The 25,158-nt window shown below is 37.3% G+C and overlaps 1 protein-coding gene across 4 annotated transcripts in view; it reads left to right on the plus strand.

The window, feature by feature from the left end:
* Window positions 1-25,158, plus strand: part of TJP2 (tight junction protein 2) — a 64,153-nt gene that overhangs the window by 31,301 nt on the left and 7,694 nt on the right. For 2 of the 4 annotated variants that reach the window (XM_068176728.1, XM_068176726.1), the window contains 15 exons: window positions 9,596-9,649; window positions 11,633-11,757; window positions 13,975-14,077; window positions 14,539-15,118; window positions 16,603-16,706; window positions 16,861-17,014; window positions 18,036-18,144; window positions 18,255-18,394; window positions 18,905-18,971; window positions 20,117-20,267; window positions 21,007-21,115; window positions 21,752-21,962; window positions 23,317-23,504; window positions 24,563-24,658; window positions 24,769-24,848. In XM_068176728.1, the coding sequence (XP_068032829.1) occupies window positions 9,605-9,649; window positions 11,633-11,757; window positions 13,975-14,077; window positions 14,539-15,118; window positions 16,603-16,706; window positions 16,861-17,014; window positions 18,036-18,144; window positions 18,255-18,394; window positions 18,905-18,971; window positions 20,117-20,267; window positions 21,007-21,115; window positions 21,752-21,962; window positions 23,317-23,504; window positions 24,563-24,658; window positions 24,769-24,848 (2,262 nt within the window). In that variant the 5' untranslated portion in view covers window positions 9,596-9,604. Of the gene's footprint in view, window positions 1-5,625; window positions 5,806-6,348; window positions 6,458-9,595; window positions 9,650-11,632; window positions 11,758-13,974; window positions 14,078-14,538; window positions 15,119-16,602; window positions 16,707-16,860; window positions 17,015-18,035; window positions 18,145-18,254; window positions 18,395-18,904; window positions 18,972-20,116; window positions 20,268-21,006; window positions 21,116-21,751; window positions 21,963-23,316; window positions 23,505-24,562; window positions 24,659-24,768; window positions 24,849-25,158 lie in introns of those variants that run through there. The other 2 variants (XM_068176727.1, XM_068176725.1) reach the window with 2 other exon arrangements.

Raw genomic sequence — 25,158 nt, forward strand, 5'->3', positions numbered from 1 at the left:
CAAGTCTGAGAAGGATAAAGCACCTAGAAAGCAAAAGAACAAACAAATTAAAAATACAACACACCTTAGATTTTCATAAGCAATTTCTGAATTGTGACTTGACCTCAAAGTATTTTAAGAAAATCCTGATTCTCCCTTTTCTTTCTTTAAAAATGCTTGTCCCGTTTTCTGAAAATTTTCAGTATGATTGGTAAATGTTTGGTAAAAATATGTAGGAAATACAGTTTTCCTAGAGAGTATCTTACTGTCCTGGACTGAAAAAAATTTCCCCAAAAACAAGTTGCCTTTTTTTTTTTTTCCTTCTCCAAAGAGTTTAGTGTATGCGTTACTCAGATATTTATATGTGCAGTCTCCCCATTTTTAAGTGCTTCTTTAATACAGAGTTGAAACAAAACAAAACTATCCAACGATTATGTGCCCTATGCTAAAATCCACCAGAAGGATGCCTTATGCCACATTTACTGTCTTCAGTGTCCAGGTTAATCCCCTTCTGTTTTGGAATTGCAGAAAAATTAAATATTTACAAAACTGAAATCACATGTCTCTATTTTCATGTGGGGTTGGTGTTGGGGTTTTTTTGGGGTTTTTTTGGTTTTTTTTTTTTTTTTTAACTGTGGTTGGGCAAATTCCTGCAAAAATTCTCTTAACTGGGGATGTTGTTTCATCACTGTGAGCCATTTGAAGAAGGCTACTGCAGAGGCTGCTGCACTGGGTGGATTGTGTGATGTCCTTCATTTAATTTAAGCTTTGTTTGTCATTTAAATGCTGTGAGCTGGATGAAGTGATATATTTTGCATTAAAAAGCACACAACTTGTCAAAGATCCAGATCAGCATAGATCTTCTCTGTGTTTGAAACCTTTTTCAATCCCCTTGGGCTAATTTGTTAAACATTTTTTTGTGCACTGGGAGATCTGGGGCATTATGCTGTGAATGTTAATATCAGGGCTACAATGCAAATGAGACCTAGATGCATTTGTCAATTAATATTCTCAATAGTTGAGAATAGATGAACAATGCTGTTGCCTTTCATCTCCCCGGTTCTTGGTAGGAGTGGATTCTGGTTCAATTTGCAGTCTGGAAGGCATTTGTTGTGACATAGTGCAACAAGGGGTAGAAATGAATGCAGATTCTGCCACCCTGGAATTCTTCCTCACCTGTTAGGCTCAAACTTCCACAATGGGAGAAGGTTGATCCCTGTTTTCCAATTACAGGGCTATTTTCTTGCAAGACTTGTATTTGACAGCAATGGAGGAGAGCTCTGTGTTGGCTTCCTTGCACAACACTAAGGCTACTTGACTTGAAGTCAAGAAACCTAAATTATACTCTTGGCTCTGCAGCTTTGGTACCGGTTGATTTGTAAGAAGTAGTCGTTTTGCTAACTGGAAGCAAAAATCGTAGTGAAGTAGTGCTCAGCACAGTGTCAACTAATGACTGTGGGCATTGTCATGACGGATTCATACTATTCCTGAAAGAAGTGAAACAAAAGACCCTTTCATTATTGTTTCCTTAACTGTAGTTAACCGTTCTCATTTGGTAATTTTAAAAGTTTTCATGAAACTTAAGAAGTAAAGATTGGTAGGTGAATGCCTGGAATAGGCTTGTTGTACTTCATGCAGTATTTGCCAGTACTGTTTTAGATAGAATTTGCAGTTTATAGCAACTGAATGGTATTACTTCTGGGTGAAATATGATTAAGAAAAACTTTAAACAATATTTTGTCTTTTATATGAAGAATGGTTTGTGTTTCTGTATAGTGACATTCAACTTAGCATGATTTTATCTCATTTATCTATGAAAATCAAATTTTTAGAAACATTATGTTCAATTTATGTTTTATTTAGATCTTTTTAGGGGGCCGTTCAGATTGCTGTTCCTACATTCATGTTTAAATAAAACAGTTTCTGACACAAGGTCTGGTAATACACAAAATCACAGAGTGATTTGGGTTGGAAGAGACATAAGAAATAATGTAATTCCAAATCCCCTTGCCATGAGCAGGAACAACATCCACTTGACCAGGTTGCTGGTGAATGTGTTTGTTACCTTACCAATAGAGCAAAAGTATTTTGCTAATATTTGTTCTTGTTGAGTAATTTGGGTGGAAGCAAACCTTATATAATGTAACTGATAATTCTCCATTAGAGGAAAGAGGAAGAAAGGATTGTCTGTCTCATTTCTATGTGAATTTTTTCTTCTCCTTCAAAAATTTCCATTCCGTTGCAGAATTCTATTGCGTACAGTTTGTGACTTTTTTTTCCCCAGCTTCCTGCATCCTGATAATATAACCCATTGTGATGTTAGCAACCATTTTTGATTTTACTGGAATGTGAAAGTAGAACTGATGATCTTTTAACATGGAGCTGTACCTTAAATTTCTTCTTTGTGCCCCTAGGAAGAAAGAGAAGGAATTTCTTCCATTGTTGAAGAGCAGTTATCTTTTACTTCTAGATAATACCTTTTGCATACCATTTCCTATCACTTCTCTTTATTTAATTTGAGCCATTCATCGTTCTAGGAACCAGTTTCTTGAGGAGGATCTGTTGCTGTTCTGAGAGTTGCTGTATTGGTGCAGGAACTTATATGAAAAATAGGATATGCTTCTCTGAATCAGACCATTTATTGGAAAAAAATAAGGTACCTCCTTTTGTGTGAGATGTTGGCTGTATTGTGAACAATCCATGGGTAAAAGTAATTTTTTCTCATTTTCCTGGATCCTAATCAAAGGTCTGCTATATCATATACAGATAATTCATGAGTACACATCAATTGGAGCCTTCTTCCAAGTGGCTTCCTCACTGCACTGGAAAGGCTGGTAAAGGTGCTGTTCCTCTTCAGTCACATTTCACTATGTTAAGAATACCTGGCAAGCTCTGACTATGCAGCTTGTGTAGCATCATCATCATTTTGTAGACATCTTTAATAACCTGGGCTTATGGCATTCAGCTGAAAAAGAGGAGATGTGGTGCTTCACACCACACACTGATGTATAGATTGCTTCTTATTTCACTGAGCCTCCACTCTATACAGAGGGCATTTCTTCAGTGTTATCCAGAAACTGAAGTGGATCAGGATCTTTGAAAGCCTGTAAATCAAAGGCCATCCTTTTTTGTCCATCATAATTGCCTTTATTAGGGCAGGTGAGATGCAAGGGCAGTTTCTCTGATAGTGTACCTGGTCTTTGAGACCAGGAATACTTACATCTTGATGCAGCTTTGGACTCCCTCAACCTGGCTGTTCCTATCAGTGGCTAGAAAGGTCCCTGCCCCTGTGTCTCTTACAAGTGGATAGCTTTCACTTAAACTTGAAGTACTTTTTTAGTTTTGTTGTATAAGTCTGTCTTTAGGGAAAACCTAGACTCAGCTTTCAAGGTTTCTATGTTTACATCCATAGTAGCATACGAATGGGGACAGGAATGTGTTACTTCCATAATGAAGCCAATAATAAGACTGTTGAAGGTGTCCGTTCTGCTTGCTTGGACAGATTGTGTCTTGCTTGTTAGATTATGTGTGAGGAAATACCCTTTTTTTTTTTTCTTCCTTGTTTGTAGAGGAAGAGATCAAAACATAGTGCTAGGTGTAAAACTTTGACCACAGAGAGTGGAGAGATGCAACCTGCTGTTTTAAGATTTTGTTGTGATGTTCTGAGGTTGCTTAGTTGAGTTTTTGAGAGCTTTTGTTTTCTTTTCACCTTCCCCAGTTTATAAACCAGATAATCATGCTTAGTTTTCTTTCTCCACATGATTCACAAACATTTTGTTGTCAGGATGGACTTCCAGAAAGAACCAGAATGTGCATCTGTCATTGGAATTGAGCTTGCTTTTAATAAGAGTTTCAGTTTTAAATGTCTGTGGATAATAGGTGTGATATGTAAAGGGGTTGTAATAGCCTTTATAATCTTGTGCTAGGAGTGAAGTTAGATTATAGTTTCCCTTTGCAGTTATTTTTTGTGAAGAAGCATGCAGGTGAAGTGAAAGGACAGCGTCTGGGACAATGCTTGTTTGGAATTTTTTTCTATCTCAGTTTAAAAGGATTGAATTGAGGTATTCCTATTCTGGAGATACTGTTTCTTTCAAAATGAAACATCCAAATGCAAACACTTGCATCTTTCTGTTAACTCTCTGGTCTCTTCACTTGCAGCAATGTTCCTAGATTTCCTGATTATTTTTTAAAATTTCTTTTCAGAAAAAATTAGTTTTAATTTTTGGTGGAGGCAGTCCATTCATTTTTCTCATGATGTTCCTTTAGAGAAAAAGGATAGTACAAAATCAACAAAGAAGAGTCCTTGCTGTTATAACTGCTACAGCTCATGGATCATGTTTCACAATTTTTATTTTCTTAGGTCATCATTCTATTTTCTTCTCAATTTGGAGTGCTTCTGAAACTTTTTCAGGGCAAGGGGGAGGAAAACAGAAAAGCTAAGGACACAAGGCTAGAGAAGTCTCAAAGACATACTTACATTTGTTTCTTTTTCCTGCCCTTTTTGTAAAAATAAATAAATAAATAACAGTTTTGGAAACTGTGAATGTGAGTCTGTTGAGAGGAATGTGCTCTTTAGAAATGTTGATGGACATTCTAAACTTATTGACCAAACTCTAATAAAAGTCTTACTCACATCCTAGTGGGTAGCATGAGTTGGGGGCTGGTGTCATTGTGCTTCTCCTGGATGCCCTTGGTGTTCACTTTTGGCAGCTCGGTGATGAAGGTGCAAGGCTCTGTTCATCCTAGTTCGGCTGGCTATTGCAGAGGTGGGGTCACAGTCAAAATACAGAATGCTGATTTCATTTTGAATGGAAAAACTTGAACACTGTCCCGCTGTGGCCCTCCTACCCACTAATCTCCCTAACTGCATCCCCCCTCAAAAAAAAAAAAAAAAAAACCCAAAAGCAATTCAACAAAAAAAAACTCCACTAAAAAAATGAACAACACAACCCTTCACATTTTCCACTGCTGTCTGAATGAATACTCTTTAGCAGTGAATATTGCTCTACTAGTGAAAAATGGAATCTATGCATGGAGGTTTTGGTTAGCATTGTGTACAAAACTTGATATGTCTTCCTGTCTGTTCACTGCCTGTGAAACTTACATAAAGTCTAGGGGAAAAGTTCATTTGAGGCTTAAATTTCACAGCATTCATGCAGCATAAATGGGAGTGATAGCTTGACCTATTTTCCAATAAAGTAACCTATCTGTTTGGCTGTACAATTAGCTTATTGTTCTTACAAATGATACTTTACTAAATGTTTGATGGCAAATGCTGTTATTTGCAGTGAGTATTATTTTGTATTTATTTTTCCTTTTTCTTGCTGGAGCCAAGCCCACATAGTCCTGTAAAATATTATAGTCAGTATATTAATTTTCAGATCATCTGCACTGTGCTTCTTAAGCCTCTTTTCTTATAAGTTTAAATTAGGTTCCTGGTGGGGTGAACCCCTATGGGCTTGGAAGAAGAATAGGGTGCTGCATAGTGATCTGTTTTTGACACTTCTTTTAAAAACAAGCAAACATAAGATTACAGCACTGCATTTTCCTGGGATCTCTGAAACTGGGAGTTACTTAAACTCACAGTACATTTCCTTGCTGTGGTTTTAATGTGTTTCTGTGTGAAACTGACGGCAGGATTTGTTCGAGTATGTAGGCCACTATTGTATTAAAATTACATAACCGTGTTGAGTGGTGGAAACAGATGAAAAGACGGGATGTACGGCATTCACTCACAGATTATATCCTGCAACAATGAAGACAGCTCAAGCTCTGCAGAGAATGTGGTCACATGCAGTCAAAAAGTTGGGGATTTTGAAAGGGCACGTGAGTTGCTTTTTGTTGCATCTTGCTCCACATCTTTTCTTCCCCTCCTCCCCTCATATATCACTCCCCTCTCCAATTCACTTTTATAGCCAGATGATTGTTTTGGCAGGTCTTCTGGTTTTGTTCTTCTTTCAGCAGAATGAAGTTGTCTTCGGTGATGTCTCAGTAGCAAGTAATTGTGTAAATCTCTTGATGACTCTCAGTTAGAGCTACAACAGCTGCCTGTTTGTTGCACACTGGCAATTTTAGCATTTTGACTAGTTTCCCGCCAAAGATTCTGCTTAACGTCTATTTTGGGTATTTAGAAAGCACCTCTCATTTTAGTATATGAGCATTATACAGATTTAAGCAAATCCTGACTACAGTGTTCTAATTAGACATGGACTGACTATAGTCCCTAATGAATTTAGACTAGCTAATTAAAATAATTTGCATTTACTGCAAGTAGCCTGTTGTCTGTGTAAAACCTGGGTGGTAAAAACAGTTACTGTTAGTAACTGGAGGTGGGGTTCTTAACCATTTTGCCTGCCTTTCTCTCTCCAGTGTTTTGGTGTGCAATCTTGCAGTGAAACTGCGATCCTGTAAGGAATGCACAAGCTGCTCAGGATCCCTTTGTGTTTCCTTACAGATGAAGTATGAAGAAATTGGCAAGGTGATGAAGGCTTTTCATAACTCATCACTTGATGCATTCAGAGGAGAACAGGACTTTTGCAATTCGGGTGGAGACTTAGATACTAGTTTTGATCAAGTCCCCGACTAATGATTTGTAATATTTGTAGTCTCTCCCTCCCTCTCAAATCTTCTCTTCTTCATTACTCTGATGGTATGGGTTAGCATCATGACAATGGCAAGCAGCAGTACAGTTTATAATGTTAAAGAGATTATTGTTTAGAGATTGTTTTTGCCTTACGAGCTTCCAAGGTGACCATTCAGTTCTTTGAACTGTGTTGCAGAGCCTGCATATTTTTATCAGTACAGCAGAACTAGTTGTGTTGTCTTGGTAATTACATGGTACAAAATCAGCTTTACAAGTACATAGTGTGCTTTCCTTCCCTGATGCAGAGTACAGCAAATGGAAGACAGTTTCCCAATGAACAGTTTCAAAAAATGGATTACTTTAACAAATACTTGCGAATTTAAAAGTTAATTGCTTAATTATCTTTTGTTGAATGTTCAGTAACAGTTTCAAGGTACAAATAAACCCCAAAGATTTACACAGAATGTACTTGAAACAGCCACTGATACTATGAGGATCTTTTTCTAGGCACAAATGAGATGATACTATGGGCTTGGCATCTTGCAAGACCTTAATTTTAGTGTCTGTAGGCAGTAGCTTCTCTTTCATTCTTACTTTTTTTTTTTTTTTTTACCAGATACAATAATACTTATTTGTCAGAGTAAAGTAAACTTAACTCCGTAGGCTTACTCTGTAGGGTTTTGTTTACTACCTGATACATCTTTCCACTAAGGTTACACTTATGCCACTGCTCATGGAAGGCCTAGTTTTCTGAAAGGAAATTCCCGTAAGTTTCCTGTTTCATATCCTTACATCCCTGATACCTTTACAGTGCTTTCCTCATTTTCCTGCAGTTTTGTACTGAAAAAGCAGTCATTTCTCAGGCCGGTCTCTGTCCCCATGGGTAGTAAGCTCCACATGAGTGCATTCTGCCTGCCTTACTCTTGCACCTGCACAGGGCTGGCCTCAGTATTCTTGGCTGGGAGGTAGTGTTGGTAGGAGCTGCATACAGTGCAAACTGAATTTAAGTGATGTTTGTGTTACATGTGTAAGTTGTTGAGGCTTTTTTACCAAGAGAAGGATGAAAAAGATTTTCCATCTTCTGTGCTTCAACAAAATTTGAACCTATCTGCTTGTCCTTTAGATTTTACCCATCATTTGGTACTGCCTTTCATTCCTGTAAGTTTATTCAGTGAAATCAGATGGAATTTAAATGACGCTGAGACGCCTCTTCAGCACAGACTCATTTTTTGCAGAGCTTAAAAATACATAGAAAAGCAGGAGTGTAGGAAGGGTCAGCAGTAGGTAAGCTGTTCCCTTACATGCCAGATAAGCAAGCCTAGTCACTTCCATTTACAGCAGGATCACAGCAATTTGAAAAAAGGGCTTAGTTACTAGGAGGAATTTTTCACTTGCGGCAGAGATTCTCTGTGTAAGGGAATATATAGAGTGAGTTCAGTTTCAGATAGCTGAAAGCTTAGACATGTTAGCTGGTTAAATGGCAATGCCAGATAAAATAATTTTACTATGTGATTCGGCACATTCAACACTGACCCCAAGACACATATGTTTTAATACTAACAGTTATGAACACATTCTTGTCTGACCTAGACAAGTCAAAATTTAGAAATAATTACTTGTAATGTAAGCCATCATCTCCTACGTCTATTTCTAATTTTCTTTTTAATTAGACACCAGAGGTTCTGGAAACTGGAAAGCATTGTTCATTTTCTGGCAGAACAGTGGAAATTTAAGACTGTTCAGTATTGTATAATTCCTAGTAAGAATGCTGAATGTTTTGCATATTCCTTCAGGATCTCAGAGCAGGACTTAGTTTTGTTTTTCAATACAGTGAATGTGTGATGGAAAATGTAAATCTAGTTTCTCTTTGTGGTGCACAGAATCAACTGGAACTATGCAACAAGGTTTTTGGTTTTTTTTGCATATGAGAAATACCATCCATAGCTTGCTGAGCAGTTGTGCACTGCCAGAAATCTTACTCTGAAAATGCAAGGGATGCCTTAAAGTACAGGCATACTCTTCTTGTGTCACTTCTCTTTCTAATGTTTTGGAGTTTAGCTGTCATTACTCCCTGTGATGCCTTTAAAAAGACCGTTAAGTCTGAACTGAGCTTCTGTCTGAGATTCAGTCTTCTGAGATAAAGGAAGACCACTTTGAGTAAAAACAAATAAAACCTGCGGCTTGAGTATGTGCATGCACATACTTACGCAGTGCCTGGATTTTTCTTCTGCAATGGATGCTTTCTGTTTTGAACTGTTTTCAGTGTCATTTTTCAGCAGTGCAGTGGCTCATTTTTTTACTAGTTTTACAGGGCAGACACTGAAGGGGCTGGCTGTGTACTATATGATGCATCACAGCTGGGTGATTATTCTGTATTATATTTTAAGCTGTGATGTTGGAAAGATTTCAGGTTATATCATGTAAGATAAAAGTGATCAGCTTTAACTGGAAATGTGGTAAAAAAAGGTGTCTGAGCAGTGTCACAGAAATGGCTATACCTGTACTATATAGTGATATATTGTGTTTTCCTGTGAAATTTAATTTCTTGATGGGAACCTAAATATTTAGCTATGTAATTCATAGTGGACAAAACATTTTGTTAAATCCACATGAACAAGACGCAGGAGATTTGAAGTTTGAGATTGAAAACCCCAGTTTCAGCTGCTAATCTTACTGCATACGGGGACAGAAGGGTCTTCCATAAGAATTTCATGTGTTATTTGAATCAGGGCTATAGAATACTAGTTGATCTGAATGAAATGCTTTTGCTGAATAAGGATTTTCCAGAAAATCAGAATGAGCTGTTAAATCAGTGAAACGTGAAGGGATTCTACCACCCTGGACCTATTAATATTTTTTTCCTTTTTAAAGAAAAATTGTCATTATTTAAAATATATTAATTTCACACTAATTATCCCAAAATATTAGAATATGCAAATTATTTTTAAACTTGTGTTTTAGTGGGGTATTTCACATTTTAATTTAAATAGTTATGTGCTATGTGTTTTACTAATTGGTTTCTGTGTGCAGCAGGCCCCAGGCATGGAAGAGCTGATATGGGAACAGTACACAGTGACCTTACAAAAGGTGAGTGAGTGCCTGTTATATTTTTAGTTTTCAAGTATTCAAGCACTGGTTTACTCTGAATATGTTTTGCAATAGATGTCATTAGCATGTCTGAGTCTAGAATAGGATTAATTCATTGTCCAAATCAGATATGGTTTTTATTTTAAAGCTTAGTTGCTACTCAAACAATAGCATGACTCTTTAATGTTAGGAGTAAATTCAATTAACAGTTTAGGTGCCGCATTTACTGCTGTTTAGTCTTTCTAATGTCAGTGTGATATACCATATGTCAACCACATAGCTAAATTCATTATTGGAGAGCCTTAGAAGTAAAGCAGATGGTTCTATCAAGCAGGTTATGGTTGATGTCCAAGCTTTGTAATAATCACTGAACAGGATTCCACTGATTTTATTTTTGTAAGATACTTTGATATATACTAGTGTAGAATCCAGAGGAAAAACACTGTCATTAGAACTTACAAAAGAGGTGCACTATAGGTATCACTTTAAAAGGGCTTTTTTGAGAAAACAGGAAGTGTCTCATCAAGTAGAGTCCTTTTGAATTAAAGAAAATAGAGCACTTGTGCCCGTGTTCTTTAATAACTAGGCTGCATCACCACAGTACCAAGTGTGCACTTTGGCTTTGGTGGTGGTAGTCTTCCCAACTATTCTGATGATCTGTGTTCAGTGAGCAGCCTGCACTGAGCTGCTCAAGTTTTTTCACATGTTCTGCAATGAACTGAACTTGATGACCCAAGGTGAAATAAGTGATCTTTTCTAAATAGCTTGTTTCATATGTTGTAGAAAGAAAGTATGGTTGAGAAGAGGTTGGGTTTTAGGTTTTAGGTTACAGAGCTAGATAGGGAAAACAGTGCAGAAGAACATCTTAGCTCCTGTAATTTCCAAGCATTTCAGATCTCTGATACTGTGTAAATTAGCCTTACTTCTTTACCACGGAGGCAGACTTAGGCTACTGAGATGGTGAAGGGCTACTGAACTTGCTGTATCAGCCACTACCTTTAATTTTACCATTACTTTGAATCTATTGTTTTGGTATAAAACATTAAAGTGCTTCTGTAAAGCTAAGCTGTAGCAAGTGAAGTGCTGTTTTAAAAGAAAACCACATGGCTTACTATCAGCATTAGTGGAACACGAGGTGACATATGATGAACTACACATGCTGATTGGGTGTTGGGGGAAAGTGTGACTTTAATGTGATGTATTACTTTGCCACCATGTTAAAACATTTTGTTCAAATGTAGCATAATTTGTAATTTTTAGTGATATGATGTGTATGTTAATTAGCTGATAAAATTAAACTTGTGTGATTTTGTGCTCCCCTTGCTGTCAGCAGTTCAGTTATGCTAACAGTTCTCAGGTTTTGGAGCTATTGACATGTTTCCTTGGCATTCTGTGAAGCATTTCTTTGGTTTTATGAATGCTATCTTAAGACTTCTATGGGTCTGTTATTTCTATGATGACAGGTTTGGCATAATTTACATATTTTAAATAGCTGATTGTGACAGAGTATGATTATATAGACAATGCACAAGTTCATTACTTGCTCTTTGTAATCAGTCTTGATCTTGTTATTTTGATTAAGGAACTGCTTAGTAATCATAATGAAGATGAGATCCTGGGACAGCTATTCTACTTTCCCAAGCATCACTAACTAAATAGATTTACCTAACAATGAATTTGGTATAAATAACCCGTGGGATGGTGAAGCGAAATGCAAGCAAATTTAGTGTGTTCTTTACTTAATTAGTAACAATGAGGCTGTCGAGGTTTTGGAAGACAGGAAATTGTCATCTTGATACATTGATGTGTAAATACCTATTTTTATTTAAATCTAGAGGTACTGTGTGTTTTCTGCAGCACTATGCATGCAGCTATCATATTTTAACATCTACTTAAGACTGCCATTACGAGAGTATTCGTGTTCCTCTTTCTCCCTGAAAATTCCTGTATTCAAGTTTTATTGTATTTGGTTTTATTGTAAAGGATTCAAAACAAGGATTTGGGATTGCAGTTTCTGGCGGCAGAGATAACCCTCATTTTGAAAATGGTGAAACATCAATAGTAATTTCGGATGTTCTCCCTGGTGGTCCAGCAGATGGATTACTTCAGTAAGCACTTTTTTCTTTGTCTGGGATTTTGAGGGGCATGGCTGTAGAATACATAAAACCTTTAGACAGACGTGATTGAAATCCTGGTGATTTAATCACCTCAAGATTTGGTGCCCTCTTGAATATCTAGATGTCTCTTAAAAAAAAAAAACAAACTCAGAACAAGTAAACCCTACACAGAGGAGATAGTTGCTGTTTGGTAAATACATTGCATTTCAGTGGTGGTGTTAAAAAGTCTTTAACATTTAAGTATGTTTCTTTCAACATTGCATTTTATTTAAAGAAACAGTAGAAACAGATTTAGTATCTTAAAACATCCTCCTTGTTCCACCTCCAGTAGACACATTTTGTGATCAATCATTGGTTTCCAAGAATGACTTAAGTCAGCCCAAATAAGGTTTGCTAAGCTTTTATTTTATATCTGAAAGAAAAAAATTATAAAGAGTTTCTGTTGTCTTTCTGATAACTTCATCCTTGGTGAGCCAGCATCTTGTCATGTACAAGCAATTAATCTGTAGGCTGAGAGTTTCTGTCCTACATCAGTTTTTCATCCTTTGATCTGAAATACCTGATGAGGACTAGACAATTTGGAAGTATACCAAATAATTGTGCAGCAATAATAAATCAAGAGTAGATTCTGTCCCTTTGGCCATGCATTTATTTTTGGTCAGAAAATGAAATGGCTGACATGGGAGTTGTTGAGTAACTAAATAAAAGGGTAATTGTAACACTCATAACAAATAATTTTTAACAGAAGTGCACAAATCCTACATTTTGTAGCAGTGACCTCTGCACACCACCACTATCATCCATCCTGTTCTGTAATCACCTGTGATTTGGGAATGAAATCATGTCCAGAAATTATGAAAGATCATAGGTAAATTGATGATGGCAAGGGAATACCAAGATATTTGGGCACTTTCAGACAAAACACATTCTGAAGAAAATGAAGGCGAAACTTTTCCTCCAAATCAAGGAGTATAGGTCTAACCTTCAGAGTGGATGGGTAAAACCATTGTGTTATCTTTTGTAGAGTAAAATGAGCGCATGTAGATTGACCTCTTGGCATAATATTGCAACATTAAGTTCAATACTAGCTTTGTATGTATGGACTGTCCAGAGACCTATTATAATTCTTGCATAAATCTGGATGAAACTGATACTGAAATACAGCATGCTGTTCTGGCATACTCATCCACTAAAAAGAATTGTAAGGGTATGAAAAGAGGCACAAAAATAATTTAGGAGTTAGAGTGCCTTACGAATGGAGGCTTAGAGTATATAATCTTCATATTTGAAAAAAAGATTGTGATTTGATTATAATGACGATAAAATAGTTTGTACCAAAGATTTCTTTTATCTAGCAGAAAATGGCAAAGTAACCAGTAATTTATTGAGCTAAGGCTCTGACTGTAACTGGGTAGTCACCAGAATAAACTAATATAAGGAGTATGAGGAATGGTAATTTGGGGGTTTTTAATCGTCTTCACTTTTTGCATTGAAATGCCTTTACGAAACTTACGGGGTTAAATTAGTCAGTGTTATGGGGCTATTTCATAAGGGAGTTAGGTGAGTTAGGTGTTAGTGGTCTATTTGATATGCAGGAGGTCTGAACAGGAAAGTTAGTAATCTCAATTAGCCTATGTTTTAGGGCAAGGAGGACTTCTTGTGTGTTCTTGTTTTTGTTTTTGTTTTTGTTTTCCTCCTGATCACCTTTCTACAGAGTAGATGTGACCTGAGCACCAGACTTTAAGAAAAATGTACTGCAGTTGTACTTGTCAATATTTGCCTAAATACTAGTATGGCTGCAGCAGTTTGAAGCTTTTGTGAAATTCTTATGTGAAAGAAGTCTACCACTAGGTGTGAAAAACTAGGAGTCCTGAAGAACCAAAATTAAAAAGTTTCAATAATCATCACAAAAGTTCTTTAAAAAACATTATGGCAAGGTATTTAAGCTGAACACAGTATATACACAATGCACTGCTGCTCAATGCCTAGTTTTTAGATGTACTGAAGGCTGATTCTGGTATTCAGATATTGTAGAGATAATATAGCAAACACAGTTTTAAAGCAAAACTCCTTGTTAAACTGAATTAAATCCATATGTTTCCTCTGTTTAAAGAAAACAGGAACAAAAGAAGAAATTTTGTTCTGCTGTTTTCATGAAGACTCCTTATTAAATCTTCTTTCCTTTTTTATCTCCCTTCCCATTTCCAGAGAAAATGACCGAGTGGTCACAGTTAATGGGACCCTGATGGAAAATGTTCTACATTCTTTTGCAGTTCAGCAGCTTAGGAAAAGTGGAAAAGTGGCCACCATTGTAAGTAAATTCCAAATGTATTCAGTGTACAGTGGTGTATGTACCTGTGGAACCAGTCAGGATTTTGGTTTTGTTCTATAAAGAGTATTTAAAGGCACAAAGCAGAGCAGTCTTTTGCCATATGCAAAGTACAAAATAAATAAGACAAAGACATAGTTTCTGCAGGTGAAACAAATGGAAATTAATCAGCAGTACACAAAGTTATCTTGTTGAAAAACTGAGAATAAAATGTTTATTTTATAGTGTTTATTTTACTGAATAATGAGTGGTACAAAATAGAAGTTATGTGAGACAAATTACATTCTGCATACACAGATCTTGTCCAATAATAAAGAGAATATTGTTCTTCCTTCTTTTTTCCCCCAGCATATATTTGAAACATGAAAAATATTCATCTGTTCAGTTTCACATTCTGATCTTTGATAGGAGTTTGTTTGTTTGTTTCCTGTTGTACTGAACAGGTAGTGAAAAGACCAAGGAAAGTGCAGGCCGCTGCACTGCAGAGAAGCCCCTCCCTTGACTATGAAGACAGAGCTTTAGAGGTAATGGATGACCATGCAGAATTTGATGGCAAAAGTGCTCAAAGTGGCTACAGTGAGAAGAGCTGGCACAGTGGAAATGGAGGACGCAGCCAAAGCTGGGGAAACAACCTGGATCCGAGCTATAGAGATGAGCACGACCGAGGGCGTAACCGAAGCAGAGACTGTGACAGGGAATGCAGCTACAGTCGCGATCGAAGTCATGGTAGGAGTGTTGACAGGAGCTTGGACCGAGACTATCGAAGGGACCGGAGCAGGGGAAGGAGCATCGACAGGGATGCTGGCTATGAACGGGACTACAGAGGAGACTACAGCCCAACCAGTTACAGTCACGGATCTTTATCTGATCCTAGATATGGGAGGGAAATGAGGAGTCGTAGTCAGGACAGGCTTCGTTCCCGCAGTCCTTCGCCTGAAATACACTGCCAACACGAGTACCTAGGACCGCAGGATCAGAATGCACCAATCAGTGTTCTCTTAACAAAAGGCAGACATAATGAAGGTGGGTATAAAGGGGAGGAGAGGAGTCAACTTCTAGTACAGCATGGGTTTTGATGGGGAAAAGAGAAGAACTGAATTACTTCTGCTTTTGCAGGTTAAGTGTTGATTTTTTAAACTCGTGGTTTAAGTTGTTCTTTCATTCTTTCTGGCTGATTTGGGATGCTTTTTGCCCAGAACCTTGAACTTTACCTTTGAACAAAGATTTGTTCACTCGCATAATTTCAGTCTTTTCAAGCCATTGTGTCCCTGGTTTTCCATTTTCTCTGCCCTTTTCTCTGGTTCTGAGGGAAAACATGGATCTGATCACGATTCAGATTACATTTGGCACATATACAAAAGGATTACCTAGAAAGGGTAAAGAGTAGACTCTGCCTTTAGTAATGCAGTTTGTTTGGTTCTGGTCATTAAAGAATACTGAAATAGCAGCAGCTAAAATACTGAAATAGCAGTATTTCAGTCTTTGTTTTCTGAGTATTGAAGTGTGTAAATGAAAGCCAAAAGCCTGACCTTTTTTTCACTGTGATATAAAGACTTGTGCTGGAAAGCATATCTGAGATTAGGTTGTACATCATTTTCTGTTTGAGTTTATTTTGAGGGGAGTGGTGGTTTATTGCTGGAGGAGTTGGATATGGTTGTGTTTTTTCCTAATCTGCCCTGTTGTAATTTTGACAATTTTTTGCTAATTAAATTTTGTATGTGGTAGCTAATCTCTTTTTTTTTTTCATTGGCTTGGGCAACAGTCCTTTTTTCTCCTTCCTCTTCTTCCTCTGCATGTCATGTTTCCACTTGTAAAGATAATGCAGATATGCATACAAACAAGGAGAAATATAAGCTGCATTTTTTAACTTTTATGTTTAGCTATACCAAAATAATCTCTGCCATTCATATGGATACTTTGCAGGCTTGCTGAAATGTGGTGATCTTTTAAAGCAGGACAGCATTCTGTTGTTCTAGGATGCATGTTTTTTAAGGATGTTGCCTTTCTAAGTAGCAAATATATTGACCCAAGTAACTTAGACCACAGGGAAGGAAGGGGGCAGGGGAATAAAAGAAATTCCTTTGCCTGAAACAACCAAGGCATTTCCTGGATAGGATAGGGTCAGTATGCAACAACTGATGAAAAGAAATACTTCTGTTAGAGCTTTTTGACCCTTTTCCCCCCCTCTATGCCATGCAAAGTATGAATCAGAGAGAAGCTAACCTAGTATATTAATAAGCAGCTCCAGAACAAAGGCATCATTTTGCTGCTGAAGTCACAGACCAGTTGTCTAACTGTAATTGCATTTGGGATGTTGCTTAGTTCATATTGTAATTGCGGCACAGGTATCAGGGTGAAGTGGATTTACTAGGCCTACCTTTTTTTTTTTTCTTTTTTTTTTTCTGTCATGGTATAATGGCATTTGATGTATGAACACTGTGCAGTTTTTAAAACAATGCATCCTTGCTCATATTTTAAGCTACAGTGGATTATTTTCTTGGTTCCAGAGTATGGACTCCGTCTTGGAAGTCAGATCTTCATAAAAGAAATGACCCGTACTGGCCTAGCAGCCAAAGATGGCAACCTTCATGAAGGAGATATCATTCTCAAGGTCTGTTCTAGTTTTACTGCTAGCAGTTTGGCAGGCATTGGTGACAGTGATTATTGTTGTAACCAATAACCACTAAGTCATGTTATAGTCAAGTTCACTGTTAAACTTGAGCACAATGCAGACTTGTTTGTTATTGTTGTCTTTTTGAGTCCAGATCAATGGTACAGTGACAGAGAACATGTCTCTAGCTGATGCGCGAAAATTGATTGAGAAATCACGTGGGAAACTCCAGCTGGTTGTTCTCAGGGACCGAAAGCAGACACTGCTCAACATTCCTTCACTGAATGACAGCGACTCAGAAATGGATGGTGAGGTTTAATGTGGGTCCAAAGTTCTGGACTCTGTGCAATGACAAAATGAAGCTTATATTGTTTTGCTGTGGTAGAGTGGTATTAGATTCTTTAAGAAAAACAATGAAACACAAGCAAACCTAAGTAATACACAGTTAAGCAACAAGTCCCCTTACTTTAGGTGAAAATAATTTTATAGTAACCATATAGTTACATTTTAGGAAGGGGAAGAGATAGAAGGACCAATGTTGGTCTGGCAAAATCAGTCTTACTTCTTGGAGCAAGCAAATCAGGTTCTTTAATAAAAATTTTTAAAACAAGTGCTTTGGACTGGTCTCTCCTTCTGAGGACATTAACATTCATGGCAGCATTGAAATGGAGGGAAGAAATGTCAGGACAAGAGAAAATTAAGTGACACTGGATAACTGGGTTCTATTCCCAGCACCTGTTCTATATAAGTGTGTGAACTGTATCTCTCAGCCTGATCTTGCTTTGGGAAGAGCTCAGAATGTTTGGGAGAGCAGGGTGTTATATTATTTGGAACAAGATACTTGCTTTTCTGGTGTCAGAATATGGGATGGAACTTCCTGTAGGTTTTACTTTGAAGTCTGAGGTGCAGTTCAAATCCAAGGTCCACTCTTGTTTCCTTTGCTGCTAAAGGGCAATGATGTGGGGACTGTTGATGTGAAGGTGGTCTTCGGTTTGGAAACCTCCATAACACTTCAAATCAAAGCCTGCTAGCACTAGCTAATGCATGTGTGCCTGCTAGCACTAGCTAATGCATATGCTCTCAAAGTAGTTGTGTGATGTGTGTTTGCTAATAGTTGTGTGAAACTTTCCTGAAATATTTTGGGAGGGTGGAGGGGTGGAAGAACTAAAAGGCACTTTTTGAATCTTTGTCAAATCCAACTTGACATGAGAGTGGGCTGAAATGTTCAGTGTATCCTATATCTGAGAACTTCATAAATACACATGCTGATCAGATGAGCAGGTAACTAAAACAAATCCTGCATGTCTTCATTTGCCACTCTCTTTACAGATATTTCTGAAATAGAGTCAAACAGATCATTCTCCCCTCAAGATGACAGATCACACCATTCTGATCTAGATTCACATTCATCTAATGAAAAACTGAAAGAGAAACCAAAGTAAGAAATGTTCTCTAGTTTATATTTTTCATGCTTATCAAAGAAGTTATTCAAATATATGCATTCTTATCTGATTTCATGACACTTTTTTTCCTATTTCTTCCTTTTAGTGCAAAAGAGGATCCCTCCAGTAGGATGTCCAGAATGGGAGCAATGCCTACTCCATTCAAATCAACTGGTGACATTGTTGATCCTGCTGTTACAGCTGTAGACTCAAACAAAGAACTGAAGTACCAAGATGACCCAGCAGGTCAGAGCCTGAAGGTTTTGGTCGCTTTTTTTTCCCCTGGCCACAGAATGTCCATTCCCTCAACCATGTTGACAAAGCTGGTATGGTCTTCATGTCAGCCCCACCCTAACACACAGACAGGAGGTTTGTCTTTGCTTTGTGGTGCAGGGAAGAAACACCTGATATTTTCTTATGGCAGTTGCTTATTAGAACTACCACCTGAAAAAAGCAAACACTCTACTAGAGCATTTGCTCTTAGACTGTTGGCCTAAGCAGATGAATGAAGTCTGATCTAGCTTGCTTTGAAGAGTTGTATATCCCATCCTTGAACTTTTTTTTTCTTTTTCAAGAATTAAAAAAATAGAGATAAATGAATTTTAGTCAGACATGCTTGATGTTTAAATCTCTATTACTCTTTGGCATGGAGGGTTTGATTGCTATCTGATAGCTAAAATTCCTGCTATTTATAACTTTTTCAATATCTCAGTAACTTCTTTTGTTTGGTTTTTTTTTTTTTCTTTTTACATTTAGTGCCTCAGCCCAAGGCAGTTACACGAACAGTTCTTAAACCCAGCCCAGAAGATGAAGCAATATATGGGTAAGGTGGTACTTGCTGAGTTCTTTTGCACTCTATTCTTCCAATGACCAGTGCATGATTGTTGGCTGCATGGGTTTGTGTTCTTTCTCCCATTTGGAATGATACTCCCTTTATAGCTTAATGCCAGGAAGACATGACATGGCTTCTAACTGATGATATTTGAGATCAACTTAGTTTTAGAAATATCTGCATGGAATCTACCTGGAAGGTATAGAACACCCTGTATTTCTGGGCTTGCATGGGAACATACGCAAGAATTTTATTTTATTTTATTCTTATTAATAGGAAATCAATTTACATATTTTCTTTTGAGAGTTTCCAGATACAGAAATTGAAGGAATAGGAGTGTTGGAATTGTAAGGAAAAACCTTAAGTTTTGAAAATGTTCTGTAGCTTGCTGTGTTGTCTTAAATGAAACCCTTTCTGGGTTGGACCCTGCATAAGTTGTCATTGATGTGCAAATTAATCAAGTGATTATTTTGGTGAAGGGGAATTTATAATACAGGCTTAGGTTATTACTGAGAATGGCTGACAGATAAGTAGTGTCCTCTGAGTTGGAAGGTCACTCAGGCATTCAGCTTTTCTGACAGCAAAAAAGCTGAGCCTAGTCCAGTGGTCTCTCCCACTGCAATGTGAAGGCACTGATTGTTAATATCAGTAGATTATACTTGAATATATTTCCCATTACAAGAAAATTTGAAGACTTCCAACAAACATGTTACACAGTAAAGATAATAGGTATCAGTTTAATTTGTATGACAGTTCTTTAGATTATAGAGTATGATTACTCATAACTCAGTCTGTTTTCACAAAAACTGCAGGTATTCATATGACAGAAGATACAGTACGTAAGGAACTACTTCGGGGAAACTTGACTGTTTCCCTGTTCAGTCAGGTTTGTGCATGCCAGTTAGTCACTATTCCTAGCTCTTTTTCCACTCTGAAAAATTCAAATTCTCTGCTTCCTGCCTTCACTGAAGGGTTACCTCAGTAAATACAGCCTATATAGTGAAAGAAAGGAGATAAGACTAATCTTAATATGATATTGTTGAGGAGTTGTTTTTTTTTTTTCTTTTGGCATCCTAATACTATTATTTGCTTTGATATCTGGCCTTACTTCCTTTTTCTGTTTGTAAATCCTGTAGTCCTAATACAAAAATGGTGAGATTCAAGAAGGGGGATAGCGTGGGTCTACGACTGGCTGGTGGAAATGATGTAGGGATATTTATTGCTGGAATTCAAGAAGGTACCTCAGCTGATGAGGAGGGACTGCAGGAAGGAGATCAGATTCTTAAGGTATGTGTCCCTAAAATGCAGATAACTTCTGCATACTCTCGTTTGCTCCTCTTACTGGAAATATGGAAGAAATTATGATCTTAGGAATCAAATTATTGCTTTGCAAGGGTGTATATGTGGTGGAGGGATCTTACAGAAATGAGTTCTTGAAGGACAATTTTATACCAACCTTTAGTTTGTTTATAATGTTGTGGAAGGGGTAGTTAAATATTAATCAAGAAAAATGCTGCAAGATGGCACAATAAAGGTTTTGTACAATGTTTCTTCCTAGTCTTGGAGGGGGAAAAATTTGGGCCATCATAATTTTCTTCTTTCATCTTTCTCCAGTTTATTTGGGTTATGGTGATTTATTTTTCAGGTTACTGATTTATATAATCTGTGCCTTTTAATCACTTCATTCTGCTTTTTTCTGAAAATTCAATGGAAGGTTAATGTAATTTTCCCTCTACCTCTTCTCTTGCCCCTTCTAGAGGTTGTTAAAGTTGAAGAAACAATCTAGCTGTGTACAACCAGAACATTTCATTTCAGGAAGATTACTGTTAATAGCTGGAATTAAATATTCACAAGAGACAATAATTTAATTTTATATATATAGATGTGTAGATAGATATTGATATACAGATATATGTAAAGATAATAAGGGAAGAGAATATTAAGATTTTTCAGATGAAAGAAAAATCAGTGGTTATTCCTTTTAGAGTTGATTTATCAGTTGTTGTGGGTTTTTTTTATTACGTAGGTAAACACTCAAGACTTCAGAGGCATTGTTCGGGAAGAAGCTGTTTTGTATATCTTAGAAATTCCCAAAGGTGAAACTGTGACAATTTTGGCTCAAAGCAAATATGAAGGTAGGTGCTTTGAAGAAAATGTGTGTATATCTATGAATCTTTCAAGCTGTGCTTTGTCAGTGAAACCACAAATAATCTTTCTTGTGCTTATTTTTGATAGCATTTTAGCTTATCTCCTTTTCACTAGTTGAGAAGATAGCTGTATTCTGTACATACAGGGCTGCATGTGTGATGTGTTTTTCAGAATACTTGTCCATGTCTTTTATTATTAGCAAATAGCAACTCTTAATCCTGAAAAGTGGTAAGGTACTGCTTTTTCTTTTGCTTTTCTGTCTTTATCAGCTGGGAGAAGATCTGCTGTGCCTTGGCAGTCAGAAGGGATTTGGTTAGCAGAAAATGGACAATTTTATTAATGAGCAGTTAAGGCGCAAGAGAGACTTTTGCTTTCCTTTTGGGAGACACAGCCCGCTGCAAGACTGTAGTACCTTAGCTGCCTTTTGCCCTGGAGCTGTAAGGGCTATGCACATACAAGTATGGAACACACCTTGTGTGTGTGTGTGTAGGGGAATGTGGATCTGAGTTTTTACATCTTTCTGAGTAGATGCTTAGAATTTCAAAGCTGTATTTGCTAAATCACAGCTTAATCTTTCTTTCAAGTGTAAAAAGATACAAGCTAAAATGGAGGTTTTGTTTTAGTCTATAGAGACATCATGGCCTGTGGCAGAGGAGATTCATTCTTCATCAGGAGTCACTTTGAGTGTGAAAAAGAGTCACCACAGAGCTTAGCATTCACCAGAGGGGAGATCTTTAGAGTAGTTGATACACTGTATGATGGCAAACTGGGAAACTGGCTGGCTGTGAGAATTGGAAATGAACTGGAAAAGGGCCTCATTCCAAATAAGAGCAGGTAAGGTGGCTCCATGTCTTCCTACCCATTGTTAGAAGTAAGATTTTTTTCCCTTCACGGGGTCATTTTTGCTTACTATGTCATATCTTTCTTCCTTTCTGTTCCATTCTACAAGAATGGAAGAATTGTTTTGTCTTCATTTTTACAAGCATTGTGCCTATAAAATCTACATATTTTAGAACCATGGCATTATGCAAGGAGACAGTGAGAGAGGGTGGTGTTACCTACATACCAGGTCATTATTTACAGCACAGACTTAGAGCTTCTGTCTCAGCAATCAACCAAGCTTTGAGGCAGTATCTGCTTCAGTTCCTCTTACAGAAAATGGGTGGTGGGTCCCATTTTTGTTAGGTTTTTGCCTTTTTCCCCACCTTCTTCTTTGTCTGTTCACCCTTACCAAATCAAATCAAAAGAAACAAAAGACCTCAACGAAACAAAAACACTAAACAAACAAAAACCCTTCACCTTAGGAAGCTCATGACTCTTTGTCCAAGAATACTCTGATGATTAATCTTTAGAAGAATTCAGTGCTTGAATTTCTTATGTATATCCTTGTGGACAGTGCTTAAAGTATTTATTCTCAGGATGATTTGTTTGGTTTTTTTGGTAGCTGCAGTCTGTATTTTTGTGTGAAATATTGAGTGAAGCACAGCAACATTTTTGCTTAAATAGGCTTTCCTAATAAAAATTAATGGGAGGTAGTAATAACTGTTCAAATGAATACAGTGCATAAAACAATTAAAATTAATCAGACAGAAAAAACCCCTAAAACCACAACCAGATTGTAGCTGAATTTTTAGACTGTAGCTTTTAAGTTCTTGAGTGTGGTTGTGATTTTATGAGGGAAGAAAAAGCTCACAATTACATGAAGCACAGAAGTTACAAAATGCACTTCTTGCGTGACTCCCTTGTCTGTTTCCTGGTAAGTACATTTTCTCCTCTCTGTGAATTGGTCTGACCAAACTAGCCTTTGTTTCTGTGCTCTAGTGAGGTAAACTTTTGAGGCCTAATAGAGAAGAGAATAGTGATGGCAATTTTTTAGGCCTTCAGTTCTGAGTTGCCTCCTCTCACCCCGCTCTTTGCATTTGCATTATTTTATTTACGCTTTGTAAGTGATCAGTTTAAGACCTCAGGACTCATTCCTGCCCAGCAACTTGTAGCTGTGGCAGGTTGGAGCATTGTTCTGACAATGTGTTTGCTCCAAGGCAAAGGCACCTGAACTTGTGTGCTTTTACCTCCACTCCTTTCTATCTATCTGGAAAATTATCTGTTGCAAATTCAAAATCCATTGTTCATCAGTGAAAGCACCCTTGCCCTCCTTAACTAGTTCTGAACTCCCTGCTTTCTCTGTCAGAGCTGAACAGATGGCCAGTGTTCAAAATGCCCAAAAAGATGGCTCAAGTGATAGGGCAGATTTCTGGAGAACACGTGGCCAGCGATCTGGAGCAAAGAAGAATCTGAGGAAAAGTCGTGAAGATTTGACAGCTATTGTATCTGTGAGCACAAAATTCCCAGCTTACGAGCGCGTGCAGTTGTGTGAAGGTAGGTGAGACTGCTTTGAGCTGGCTGCCCATTTATTGCTGGCTGCTTTAGCATCCAAGTGTTTGGTCAGCTAAGAAGGTGATTTCTAACAACTTTTAACTATGTTAAATTAGAACAACAGGAAGGGATGGCATTTTTCTCAGAATTGAGATTTCTGGATGCTACTAATAAGTCTATAAGAAAGTTTTTTTACCCTTTTAAACTGCTTTTGTTCTCTCTCGCCTCCAAAATACACCTGCCAGTTTTAAGGTTTAAAATGAAAAAGGGGTTGAAACAGCAGGGCTTTCCTTGTTTCCTTGGATTCTTCTTGGTTTGATCTGAAAGTATAGTCCATATGCCTGAGATCAACCCACTCTTCATAAAGAGCACTTCAACAGTAGGTTCAGAGCAAATAGAAACAAAGAATTTTCAACAGTCCAAATATAATCATGGCTCATGTGGTCTAGCTCCATGACTATAAACTAGCTGTATTACTTAGTGGTGAGCAGATCAAGCTGATTTTCTGGGTAGTAGCACATGACAGTATTCTGGAACAAAACAAACAGTAAAGAGTATTTTAAAAGAGATCCCAGATGCCAGGATGAAGCCTTGGGGTAATGGCATTGCCCCATTAACTCCGAGGACTGTGTTTTCACTTCCTTCGACATGAGCAGTAACATAGTTTTACATTTCTTTGCTTCTTCAAGCTGCATTTCAGTAGGTTTATCATTTGTGTCTTTATTCATACAAAACCCACTGTGTCAAGGTTCATGGAGTTTTGATGAATGGAAAGATGAATGAAGATCTGTACATTTTCAGATGTAGAATATTCTAAATACAATTCCACTAGAAGGAATAAGAAAGTTGTTAATGAAAGCAGTCTCTTACTTTATCAGCTGGTAAAAGTAGTTTTCTCTATTATGCTGTTGCACAAACCTCTGAGAAATAGTTTTTTAAAAATATATTTTTAATAACCTCAACTTAATTCTTAACTTTGCATAGCAACTGAAGGTCTTGTCTTTTATATATAAAAAACCAGTCTTATCAGATTTCTCTTTTCTCCAAATATTTTCTTTCAGCTGGTTTTAAGAGACCTGTGGTGATATTTGGCCCTATTGCGGATGTTGCTATGGAGAAGTTGTCAAATTATTTGCCTCACCTGTACCAGACAGCAAGTAAGTTGTCCTCTTAGTGTCTTTTTTTTTCATCCTTACTGAGAGAATGGATAACTTAATAATTGCAGCTGCCTGGCCACTTTAGATAAGCTAAAATGTTGTCTTTGCAGAGACAGAACCCAGAGATGCAGGTTCGGAGAAGTCAGCTGGGGTAGTGCGCTTGAACACTGTGAGGCAAATCATTGAGCAGGTAGGGCATTCCTCTGAAAATTGCTTATGCTCAAAGGCATGGTGTTTGATTTGTTTGCTCCTGGAACTTTCAGAGTACGCAAATTTTCACTGCATCTGTTTCTGTAATAAGCTTAATGATAAAGCTGTTTTGAAGTTGTTCAACAGCGATTTTAGTAATTTTTATAACTTTGAATCTGATATAGAAATTACATTTTCTTTCTCAAGTCCATTCTAAATTCGAACAGAGGAGAATCTATTTTAATATATGCTTTCTGAATTTGCCAGAGGCTTTACAGTCATGCAGTGCTCTTCTTGCTCTTAACATTCTA

This window comes from Anomalospiza imberbis, chromosome Z (genome assembly GCF_031753505.1).
Source record: "Anomalospiza imberbis isolate Cuckoo-Finch-1a 21T00152 chromosome Z, ASM3175350v1, whole genome shotgun sequence".
NCBI classification, from domain to species: Eukaryota; Metazoa; Chordata; class Aves; order Passeriformes; family Viduidae; genus Anomalospiza; species Anomalospiza imberbis.